Source organism: Pantherophis guttatus, chromosome 6, assembly GCF_059756535.1.
Source record: "Pantherophis guttatus breed Tessera chromosome 6, ASM5975653v1, whole genome shotgun sequence".
NCBI lineage: Eukaryota > Metazoa > Chordata > Lepidosauria > Squamata > Colubridae > Pantherophis > Pantherophis guttatus.
In genome coordinates, this window is record NC_142068.1 from 49,514,252 (window position 1) to 49,527,585 (window position 13,334).

Genomic DNA, 13,334 nt, shown 5'->3' on the forward strand with positions numbered 1-13,334 from the left:
CTTGTGAATTTGCTGGCTCATATAATAATGATCTTCCATCCTTGATGTCAGCCATATTTCAATTTCCACTTTAATTTTATTCAGCTATCAGGTCAATAAGTAATAATTTTCCACACAATTTAGAAGTATATAGTAGTTGAGGTCAATACCATAGTCTTTTCCATTCCACTAGCACTTTAAATCTTTTTCTTGCCTTGTAATCCAGTAGCTTTAACAATGTTGCAGCTTTAACGATCACTTTCACTAGTAAGTTTCATTTTAACGCCCTTAAGCACCATCTTTTTTCTTATTCTTTTAAACAGAGTCAAAGTTTAGTATTTGCATTTTCTGCTTTCCTGATTTTGCTCTGCCAGCGTCCAGGTTCAAATTTTCTCATAATCCTTAAAATTGCATTGCTGGTGTGGTCGCGACCCCTTGTTCTGCATAAAGCAGAATCGTCTCGGATCTGGAGCACTGAAGGACTTTCAGGGAGCTCTCACCCTGCAACCCCCAGGTTTTTTAAAAAAAGCCTTGGGATCTAGGGGAGCTCTACCCAGACCCTTCTGCTCTTCTCTTCCCCTTTTTCCCTGGGGGAGAGTTTCGAGCCGCTAGACAGCTGATTTTTGCTGTTTTAGTGGCAAACGGAATTGCAGGGCTGGAGCTCCTAAAGGAGCATCCATCGGGAAACGCGGAGCCACTGGAAGTCCACTCATTAAAATTCTTGTTTGTGTTTAATACAGTGTTTTTTTTTCCCACAATAATTTTTCATGGTCATTCTAAAAAGAAGTATAGTTGAATTTTATAAATACCACTAGACCTGAATGAGGAAACCTACCTCAAGAACGAAAGACAATAATTCACTGTGCAGATTTTATATGATCTTCCATTTTCCTCTAATTAGAGCAATTATTTTATTCAAACACAGCTCTTACTTACTTTAATAATTATGCTGTATTACCACTTCAAAGCATGTTGAATCAGAGTATTAATAATATGGAAAATTGTGAAGATTGATGCTTATTTATAAATCCAACTGTTCTCTCTTTCTCTCTCTCATCAGCCAAAGACATTTAATTACCTTGGAAATGGCTCCAGTGAAACATTTTCATGTATATTTATCTCTTTCAATCTCAGGGTGAGTTTCGATGAAGGAAGGACCTGGAATAAATATGGCTTCACATCAGCACCACTCTTCGTGGATGGGTCCCTAGTGGAGCCAGGCATAGAAACTCAGATAATGACGTAAGTTGGAGACTTAAACAAGATGCCTTGCGAGACAGTAGAGATGAGCCATTTAGGCCATCCATCAAACAGAATGTCAGGTTTGTTCCAGGGGATCTCCGGGTTGCTCTCTAAAGTCTGAAATTTTATGCTAGTATATTAACTACTGTATATCTTGATATTCTTGCAGCTTTGATAGTATGCTTCTGTTGTAAATTTCTATTGCAGCTTTAATTTAAATATATGTGGTACTAAAACAAGCTACTAATACTTACTGAGCTTGCAGCAGTTAGACTCAGAATTCTGTTTTATGTATACCAATTAAACAACCTGATCATACTGAATATTCTCATCTTCATATATTCATGTAAAATGAGAGCAGCCCATTTCTTTAGATTGCCTTTTATTCTTGTTATCCAGGCACAGCTTAACAATGTTTAACATTTTTCTAAGACTGATTTATGTCAATTGGGATAATTAAGATAAACCTCTGTAAGAAGTTAAGATCTATAGATAATGCATAGATTAGGGCTTCCAAAACTGGAGAAGTTAAGATTTTTGCAGCCTCAATCTGGTAATCCTAACATATATCTTCTTTTTGTCAAATTAATCCATGTTTTCATGCCCATTTTAAAGTATATTAATTGGTATACATTAAAGTATGATACTACAGTATGTTTATCATACTTTGTCACTAAAGTATGACTATTAGTATCATACCATAAAGTATGATACTCATAATTAATCTTATTAGTAATAAAATAACTATTTAAATTTACAAATTAAAATATATGTGGGATGAAAAGTATTTCCAGATGTATCTTTTTAATCAGAAAAAAAAAATACAGTATTTGTTTTTGTCAAGATTCAGATGATATGAGTGTTACTTTTCAATGCCACAGTTCATTGGTAAGTGCCCTAACAATTCTGTCTGTCAAGGAATATTTCAGTAAAACTCAATCTTCTTTTGTAACTACTCACCTTGAAAATTAAGTGGACTATAAATTTAACTATTATATATCTGGGTATCCGAAGTAAGTGAAGGCCTGCAAACAAGGGTACAAGGCTCCAGGTGCAACTTGAACCTTGTACTTTTTTCATTTCATATTTCATTGCCACTTATCCCCTTTAAATAGGAGATCACTTCACATCTTATCTTAAGGCAGAAAAAAGCCAATCGATATCAAATGTTCCTTTTAAAAAGAAAACAATCTTGATCATTTGTTTGATTTATATATCTAGCTGCCTATTAAATTATCAAAGTAATATTTGAAGATGATTTGCTTGTATTATCACTACTTCCTTTTTTAAAGTTTTGGGAAATAACAGCTGATTATTTCTAATATTTAACCATATATTCTAATATATGGTTTCTAATATTTGAAGTAGGAATCAGAATAAGTACAAGTGGCTAAGAAATTTCTTTTTATATACAGAAGTTACTCAGATGGCTTGTATTTTTGTTTTGGGGTGAGGAGAAAAGGTTGGCAGAGGTTGGGGTTGTCTTTTAAAAAGACAGAGTTTACATTTTGAACTTTAAGCCTCCTGCTCTTAGCAAGTACTAGTGGTACAAAGCCTTCCCTGTTACTGAGTTAAGAGTGGATTAAGAGTAAATTCCATTCCTAATTCTGTCTTTAACTTGAATTTCTATGTCAATTGGAACTCATCGATACAAACAGTCTGCCTATTACTGAAAATAGCAGACTCTGCTTTCCTTCCTAAAGCCAACAAACTGCTGAAGCCATGCAATACTTTCAGGAATCATTGAAAACTAATAAAAGCAGTCTGTATATTTTTTTAAAAAAACCCTATGATTTCAGTGGTTCCTGAAAGCATTGCATGTCTTCAATGGTTCATTGGCTCAAGGAAGGAGAACACTATCCACCATTTTTAACAATAGGCAGTCAATTTGTATCTAAGGTTTGTCCTTACATCTGACGTACTTAACCCAGCAACTGCCTGTATTTCTGCTGAAGGTGTTACTTACTATCTATAACAGCTTTCCAGGTGATTTCTTTCATACAGATTTATTGTTGCTCTCATATGCACTGACTCTAAAAAGATTTCATATTAAATAACAGGAGACAATTAAGCAGGTGGATGTATGACTCATTTCCTCTACAGGAACTCTCTTCTAGTACATCAGGGACAGGGTTTCTAGTCCAGTCTTTCTAGATTTCTAGTTAGATTTCTAGTCTAACCCAGTTTCTCTTCAAGGAGGAAATATGTCTCGTTCTGCAAACATGGTCTAAGCATCTTATTTTTATATGACAAGCCCTGAATATTTCTTTGGCTCTTTCATATTTAAGAAAGTGTGTTTGCTTATATTTATTAGTGTAGTTTCAGTTTTGACCATTGGATAATATCAGATAGATAAAAAAGCTAGATTTAATAAAATGCTCAATTATTAGTTTTTTAAAAAGAATTCTGGATTTTTTAGTCTGTCTGTCCTTCTCTATATATGTAAATATAAAGTGTTCTTTGCAAGCAAAGTTTATCTGGGGTATAATGAAATAGAGATTTTTGAATTTGTATTTTGTACAGTATATGTTACCTAATTCTGCATTTACAATATGCAATCAAAATGATTAATCGTTGAAAAGACAAGTGTCTGAATTTTATGATATAGTTGTTCAAACCTCCAAAAAAGTATATAGTAAAATGAATCTGTTTGGAAAATGTTTGCCTAAAAATTAAGATTTTCATGAAAATATAAAATATATAGGTGAACCATGTGAAATATAGTTGTAAAGATATGGCTAGATTTGATTTCAGCTGGAGATGATAACTGATAGAGCCACTGGATATTACACTGATTTATTATATGTGCCTATAATTTGCCAATATTTACACTTCCTTTACTGTAGAGAGAGTAATTATCTCTTGGTATAAATATCTGATGAGATAATGATTGCAAACGTTGATATCTTCCATGTGTCCATTTTAAAATACTTATGAAGCATTTCATCAGCATTGTCCATACAAAGCAACAACAACAAAAGAATCTTGAGAAATTATTTGTGAATGGTGAATGGCACATTATATAAATATTCTTTGTGACCACCGTCTGAGAAAAACAGCTGCACATATGCAGGCTCCACAGAATTAGAATATATGATTTTATTGATATCCCAGTTGGCTACAGAAAGAATCATAAGTGTCTGTGGGAAGGGCAAAGGTTTGTCTGGATAAATCGGGAGAACTTGGCTATTTCAAAGGTCAAGATATGTATTAAAGAACAAAACAGATTAAGTAATAATTAGCAATAACCATCCAACTCCCATTTTAAGACTTTGATTTTTAAGAGCTACTTTATGAGTCCATTATTTCTTGTAATATCTACAGTATAACTAGATACTGGTTGTATAGTCCTGCTTTATAGACTAGATCCAAAATTAATTTGTATTTTTAATACAATTAAAATACATTAAAATACATTAATAAATGGCATGCACAGTGACATTAGGTAAAGCAGCAATACAAAATATTAAAAACACATCAAATTTTTACAACCTTTTAAACTCATGTACATTTACATATATAATTAATCAGCTAATCACATATTTAATCGCTCATGAAATTTCACAGTCATCCTTTTCAGACCTAATTATGATCAGTTTCCTAATCCTGGAGTTGGATAAGGAAATATCTATCTCTCATCCAAAAGCTGAGGTCTCAGATTTTCTAAGAATAATCTTATAAGCAGTTTCTGTTCCCAAACATTTGCATAATGATATTTTGAATATACTCTGACAGAACTAAACTAGGTAACTGCTCACTTTTCTTTTTTAAGGTAAATAAGACTAGACACTTTCAATTAAAGCCTGGTATAAAAGCTATTCCTACAATCCTATGTGTATCTATTATATACTAAACTCCTTTGATTTTACTGGTATTATGCCTGGGGGAAAAATCAGACCAACTGAGTATTCTGTATAAGAATTTTAGAAGCCATCGGGTAAATATCAGAAGTGGTATTTACTGATAGGCAGTGAAAAAGAAACTCAAGAGACCTCCTCCTTGATTCTTTTGGTTATAGAAGAGAAGAGAAAGTGTCTGTCAGGCTTTCAAGATTATGTTGTTATACCTGCATCAATAAATTAGAGCTCCTTGGGAAGTCTGTTTCCTGACTTCGTTTACCTCTAAGAGTTAACCTCAACTAACCTGCATCTATATGGTATAATTTCACTGACATATTTGATCATTCTCTCCTTGGGAATGAACTGAAAACTTTAGGAAATTATACTTGGCAGAGTTGACAAACTGCTTTTCTTTTTAGATATCAGTGTTGTAGTTAATTTTGTTGAAAATAACGATAAAAACAAATATGTGCTCAAGCCGGAGCATCTGTTGTTGTTGTTTAGCAAAAATTAAGTTAAGAAAAGAAATTAATGCTTGGGTAAAACAAAGACAAAACAACAAACACCTATCATTAAATATTAATGACCAACTTTTCCCTCTTTCTACTTCTTCAGAGCTATATTTTTTTTTACATATTTTAGAAGCAAATGTCACATGAAATCACTGGGGAAATTTTAACAAGTTTTTTTCTTTAAAAAAGCTTTGATTTGTAATTTTGCAAATGCATATGTTAATATCCCATTCATGTTTTTCCACATTCTCCTCACAAGTATAACCATCTGACTAATTTGTAAATCCATCCTGAACAGAAATTCCCCCTCCCCTAGTAATTATATGTTCAGCAGCTTACTTCACTAATTGCACTTGGCATCATGCAGTAGCTCAGAGATTGCTCCTTGGCATACCATTTGCTGTGTTTCCACACTTGTGCCAACCTTTTAAGGAAAGTGCCTGTTACATTGTTAAGCAGCTGAATGACTACTTTCTAAAAAATCTAAGATTCTCATTGTAACCACTAAAATAAATTAGCATTCAGTGGTTTATGGTAATTGTCCATTTCTTTCTTGCTTCTTTTTGAGAGATCACCAATAGATGCCAATTCTTTCCTCATGCGTTTCTAAACTTTTCACTGAGACAGCTGGAAAAAATTCCTTAATTGGATATAAAGCTATTCTGGGCATTTGGGGGAGGGATGCTGAACTGAAGATGTATTCACAAAAGCAGAGTTGATGACTACAGCAAAGACCAAGGGACTGTTGAATGGACTGACTTCTTGGAACCTCTCCAAATAAGGAGAGGATGAGAAATTGAATGACTGATCTTTGCAAGAAGACTATAGAATAGTAGTCTTTCCATAGGCTTCAGTGCTGGGAGATAAAGGAATTAGCCATCTTGCTCACAACCATGTTTTTAAAGGACACTAAATTTGTAAGTCTCATTTTCAAATCATATTCATAAATTGCCAATTAACTATTTTAAAGCTATTTGAGACTTTTGGAACAGCAAGTCTGAAAATTCACTGGGTGAGTTTATCTTCCAGTCTGAACAAAAGAAAAAAAGTTTAAGCTTAAGAATTATTTTTTTAAAGTAATCTTATTAAAGATTACTATTTACAGTTGTAAAAATTAATGTAAACTAAACAAATAAAAGAATAAAAAAAAGATTCCATCAAAAAAAGTAGAAAGATAAATAGAAATGAAAGAAAAAATAAGGATATAGTAAAAAACAAATATATATAAAGATTCTTCCTTTTTTACAAGTATAAACAATTTAGTAAGTTATCACTCTCTCTTAAAATGTAATAAATGATCTTTCCTTCACATATTGCATCTCTTATCTATAAATCCTTAAATCATTATAATTTAAATCTTGGTATCAGCAAAATACTTTGAAATACATTCTATCTACATTATAGAAGCATACACACTTTAACTTTCCTTGCAATTGTTCGAAAATATTCTTCAAAATATCCAACATTAAAATATTTTTCTTAATTTTGTATTTGTAAGTCGAGTTTGAGTGTTCTTCTATTTTAATTCTAATTACCGTATTTTTCAGAGTATAAAACGCAGCTTAGTTTTTGGGGAGCAAAATAGGAGGGGGGGGAATCTGCCTATCAGGTATTCATCTGGCTAACGTCCTTAGTCTGGTCAGCTTCAGCACATTAGTTTGCTGGTTTTTATCCCCTGCTTGGGGATAAAAAACAGCTTCAAAAGCACAGCTGAGAGGAAGCAGCAATGAGAAAAGCAGGCAAAGCATGGGGAGGGGGGGGAGATTGCTTCACTTGGCTAGTGCCTAGTTAGGGCTGAAAAAAAGCTTCTAAAGAACAGCTGAGAGTCAGAGCAAAGCATGGAGATTGCTTCACTCGCTAGTGCCTCGTTAAAGCACAGCGGAGAGTCAAGGCAGCAGGCAAAGCTGGAAAGATTGCTCGCTAGTGCCTCATTAGTGCCTCATTAGGGCTGAAAAATAGCTTCGAAAAAGCTACATTTGGAGTATAAGACGCACCCAAATTTTCAGCCTCTTTTAGGGGGGAAAAAGTGTGTCTTATACTTGGAGAGAAAAGAAGTGTGTGGAATACTTCTGTGTGATCCTCTCCTTTTCTGGAGAGAAAATACTAATGGCCCTTAAACTCACCAGCTCTTCAGTCCACAGCTTTCTGTGGAGCTGTCTTCAATCCATAATGATTATGTGACTATATGACTTCATATGGTATTTAGTAATTAAATGGGAAATCTTTCCTGAGATTCTAGACAATGTATAACCTTCCCTCTTCAGTGCAGAATTCCAGTTTTAAAACCTAAATTTGGTTTTGAAACAAACCTAAATCTAAAGTCACACAAAACACTGTGAAATAATCCAGAATGTGCCTTGCCAATTTTTTTAAAAAAATCAGGATACACCCAAAATTTCTATGTGTTCCTGCGCTGGATTGAGCAGTAACAACCATGAGATTATTATTACAAATGCAGTAGCTTTATTATCTTGATCGTAAATCAGTTAACAGATAACACAAAACTGCAAGATATAAATTAGGAAGAACGTGGGTATATATGCAATTAAAATTGGCATTCTTTATTGAAGTCTGTAGCAAAGTGTCTTAGTATGGCTTTGACTATTCTCATTCTTAGGATGAGAATGCTCAAAGAAACAATACTTGTTCATATGCCAGAGTCAGTGAGGTCCAAAAGATCCAATCCCAAGATTGACACCTAAAACGTGTCTAAAGGGCAATGCCAAGAGGAACCAGTAATGTGAAGCCAAACAGGTCCACTAATGGAGAACTATTTTCAGCAAGAAAGCACCTGAAGAACTGAGGAATTTTTAACCAAAATACCATGAAAAATGTACCATCCACAGATGAGCTGACCTCTCAAAATTTTTACAGTTTTACATTTTCACAATTGCCTTAAACCTGGATAATTCATTTGATTAAAAATTCAAGGATTAGTTTACCCATGGATGGATTTATCCATGAATTTATTTTTTTAAAAAAAAAATATACGGTGCCTATCTCATGAAAAATGCAACCCTGAGCAGCTTAAAGGTACTGTATCTACTCATAGATAAGCCTATCTACAGATAGTTAAATCTAACTATTAGGTGCATTTTGAAACTAAGATTCTTGGTTTATTTGCAAGTATATACAGTAGTCTTCCTGTTCTTTTCTATTTTATTCCTTCTTTAGTAGCTAGGATCAGTGAATGAAGTGGATTGAAGTAATATCCCATTCCAGATCTTTTCAGTGTCACCCATAAATATGAATTTGATTTAGCTATCTATTTTTCATTTTTCTTCTGCTCTGAAATTTTTCCACTTCCTATTTTTCCATAGTCTAGCCTCAATTAATTGAAGTTATTAATTTATATTGCATCTAGATTTATTCCCAAATTGGCATAAAAACTCCAATTTAGCATAGTATGTGGAATGAATTCAGCTTATTTGATTAGTTTATGTTCAGTATGTCATATGAACCTGTAAAATTAGGTTAATTGAATAAACTATACTTGACTATGAATATGCATGTGGTATAAGTACATCCTTAGGCTAAATAGATTTCATATGCTTGAACATTTCCTAATTTCCTAATTTTTCTTAAATAATACCTGTCTTCATTATTCTTTTGACAAATAGATTGTCTAAAAATGCTGGAAATACAGAAAAAAAAAATAGACAGCTTTTACTATCCAGAGCTGTTAGATTTCAGCTTCTAATAACGAAGAATTTTAAGTTGTATTCTAGACTAGAGATTGTCAACCTTAGCAATTATAAAATGTGTGCACTCCCAGCGTGCTGGCTGACAAATTCTGGGAATATCCACACATTTTAATGTTGCCAAAATTGAGAAACCTGACTATACTATCTGGATTAATCTAGGATATTTTTATTTAGGCAATTAAATATTCTAATATATTCTGTTCCATAGTTCCTAAATCCCAGTGTTAAAATAAAATAAAACAGAAGATTTATTTTTAGAGATGTTGAGTATTATACTGAAGGCAGTGTTTGTTTTACAAAATCTCTGTATGTTGCCATGGTTTTTGTATAATTGAACATTTCCTCCTGGGTTTATTTAGTAATTTCCTTTAAGGAGTTCTTTCTGCTACCTTTGAAGCTGAGATGGTCCAAGAGGATTTCAGCTAGAGATGTTTAATGATACAAGGCTTAACAAGCCTTTTAGGGAAACTGTTATAATGATGTAACTCATATATGTAACCTCTAATTGCTATTTGATGTGCTGAGACACCCAGAAGTTGTATGTTTTGGCCTTTTGTGGTATATGGGAAAGTGAAATGGAAATTTTTAAGAATGAGTAGTAGAATGGATTGTGGGGTAGTAGAAAATTACTAGCATTCCCTTTTTTAAAAATAAACCCCCAAATTCTTTCACAGGAGCTTGATTTTGGTCAGTTTAAGTCTAGCTTTTTATACTTTGTCCTGGATTGAATGTATTACTGTTGGATGCATGCTTAATTTTGAGTTTTATATATCAATTTATGAATCCTTGTATGTCTTTCATAATTGTTTACCTTATTTATATTGTTGGTCTATACAGGAAACCACTAAGTACTATACTGCTAAATCAGGGGTGTCAAACTCGCTTTCACTGAGGGCTGCATCAGGTTGTGTTTGACCTTGGGGGCCAAGGGTGGGCATGGTCAGAGTGGGTATGGCCAGCTTAATGTCACTCACATCTGTGGTGGCCTGAGCACTCCTGAACTCTGTTTTCGGCTGTGACGGCTTCCTGCAACCGTCTGCTAGCAAAAACGGAACTTGGGAAGGCCGCACGCAGCTCTCCCAAACTCTGTTTTCACTGGCAAAGGTACTCGGGGCCAGTCCTTTGCTGTTTCCAGGGCGGCCCTGTGGGCTAGATCTAAGCACCCTATGGGCAGGATCCGGCCCCAGGGCCTTGAGTTTGACACCTGTGCTCTAAATGAATGAACTGATTGAAAATTTCTAAATAAACCTTCCAAGCCTTCAATATTGTTTAGTGAAATAATTATGAAGTGTTAAGGTAGCAGATCTTCCTTTAAGCTGTCTTTTTTTCATCTTTTATGCCTCTTTTATTTTTATCTTTTCTTCCATGTGCATTATCTTGTGAGTGATTAGTTAATTTAACTCTGGCTCCTCTTCCAATTCTTGATCTATGTCTGCATCAATTAGATCCTGATTCTTGAGCTAACTGTCTTGCATTCAATTTCTATGGAACTTACAACTTCCTTGAACACTTATTTTATTTATACCCTAATAGAAAACAATCATGAGGTTCTCCAGTTCATTAATGTTACAGTTACAATTAATATTATATTCATGTTCTACCTTTCTATCCATTCATAAAGCCAAGCTTGTTGGCCCAAACTGTGTGTGTTTGTGTGTTTCTTGTTCATTATCTGTATCACAGTAGTTATGCTAATATATAACCTGCATATCTTTCATATTGAGCTTAACTTGCAAATGCAGCCAGAAAAAAAAAATCATATGTAGCAAGCTGATCACAGCTATTTCAAGCATAGGTCTTTCCTGATGATATGAATCTGTCCTATTACCTGTACATCAGTTAGCAGGTTAGTTATCATGTTTTATACCAAGTGAATTTTTTAAATAGTACCTTCTTTCATAAGCTTTTAACAAAAGTTAATTATCAGATATGTCTGTTGCAGTGCAGAAATTCTCATCCCACTCATTGTCAAACATAGAAAGTGTTCAAGGACACCAACTGCTTTCCTGGAAGGAAATCGGAAAGAAAAGTAGAATTCAATATCATAATTTAAATATTACAATAGATTGAAAAGGTGACATTCGGGAAACCATTGTTTGCATAAGAATCAAACAGTAGTCCTCTCTTTTTCACTTTCTGAGAAAGGATTTAAATCACTGCAAAACAATATCCATAGGAACCAGTCCCCATGAAGTGATCCATCCAGCAAACACTATAATTTTATTTTGTTTATTTTTTTAAATTTTAATTTAATAAACTTATGTAGCTGTACATATACCAAAGGAACTCTGAATGGCAAATAGAATAAACATTACTACAAAATATTAATGATAATACTAAATGCTTCTGAAAAGTCCTCTCCTTTCAGGATGAGCAAACATGCTGGAGTAAGTTACAAGAGGTTTACTAATGTGTAGTGCTAAAAGCTAATATAAAGGCAGGCAGAGAGCTGACTGAGCAGATGTACATGTCTTCTGGAAAAATAGAAGGAAGCAAGATCTTGACTGTTGGCTACATGTGACCATAGCTAACATTGAACATAACATAGATCCAGAAAATGGAGCAAGGCAGCAATAGAGAAAAAGTGAAGTCCATGAGTATACAAGAGTTAAGAACCAGAGAGTTTCATGAGTTGAGGTCAAATTTCCAAGAGCCAAAGAGGAGAGTAGGAAACAATAACACAGAACTATTAATCCAATATTGAAGAGTTATTTTTCATGAAGGCCAATCTCTGGTTGTTATTACTAAATAGGTTGTCTAAAGAAGTGGCTTAGTTAAGGATCTTGATATGTTTGCTTCTTGAGGAGTCAAGTAGGTCAAGTTTGCTTTGCTCTCAAAAATGTCACTAAGTGCAGAGCTGGACATCCTGCCAAGTTCTGACCCCTCATCATTCAACTCAGTTATTCTTGCTGATTTGTTCCTTTGTCAAACTCAAGTGGTTGGCTGTCCGCTATCTCCTAGGGCTGGCAATTTGATGGGGGAAGAGAAGACCAATAAAGAATTATACCTTTCTTATTCTATTCTTGAAATATCATAGGCCATCCATGACTACAAACAATAATATATCAATCCTGTATTTAGAAGTGTAGTATTTCTGGAATTTTCAGTGAAATTTGTAATTAAATTATAGTCAAATATAAAGTGCAACTGTGTGAACTATATGAAAATGGACAGTATAAGCATGCTGATGGATTCTTACACTAGCATTGTATTCTTCCATTGAATTTGGTTGTACGTTTTGTCATTATATGCTGTGCTGATGGATTTTTTTGTAAATCACAAGTATGAGGATCTGAACATAGAAAGGTCAGGCCACCCTGGGCAACTAATGGACTAATGCAACTAACTACTGCAACATGCTCTACATGGGGTTGTCCCTGAAGAACATTTGAAACTTCAACTGGTGCAGAGTGCAGCTGTGCAAATAGTAAATAGTGCCAGATATATGGCACAAGTAACATCACTTCTGCATAAGCTGAATTAGTTTCTGGTATGTTTCTAGTTGCAATTCAAGGTGCTGGTTGTTACCTGTAAAGCCCTACATGGTTTGGGACATCAAATAATATTAGCTGGTAGGAATAGAAGATAGGTTTTTTGCTGCAGTGGCTGCTGCTCAATGGACCATCCTCTTTTTGGAAATTAGAATGGCCTCAACCCTATAAGCCTTTTGTAAGACCTTGAAAATCTGGCTCTGCTCTTGAGCCTGGGGTACTGAATGTCTTGAGGGTCCCGTCTCCTGACTTTATTACTTACTGTACAAGTATCTTGGTTGCTGCTTATTTTAGATGTTTTTATTGTTTTCTTGTTTATTGTTTTTATTGTTTTGAAAAGCTGTTATTGTCTTAACAGCTTTTTAATCTTTTAATTGAATTGTAATTAATTTTGAATTGTAAGCCACCCAGAGTCATTTATTGAGATGGGTAGCATTATTTATTTGAAATTGAATAAATAAATAAAATAAACTACAAGTCTTACTTCCCTAGACTAACTTTCCCCAATATTTATTTATTTGTTTGATTGTTTAAATTAGCCTGGAATAGTCAGTTGTATGTTGCAGA

The 13,334-nt window shown here is 34.0% G+C and overlaps 1 protein-coding gene across 1 annotated transcript in view; it reads left to right on the plus strand.

Moving 5' to 3' along the window:
* SORCS3 (sortilin related VPS10 domain containing receptor 3) overlaps positions 1 to 13,334 on the plus strand; it is a 476,925-nt gene that overhangs the window by 394,907 nt on the left and 68,684 nt on the right. Inside the window, exon 14 of the mRNA XM_034440055.3 lies at positions 1,114 to 1,221. Coding sequence (XP_034295946.1) covers positions 1,114 to 1,221 — 108 coding nt within the window. The remainder of the gene's footprint in view (positions 1 to 1,113; positions 1,222 to 13,334) is intronic.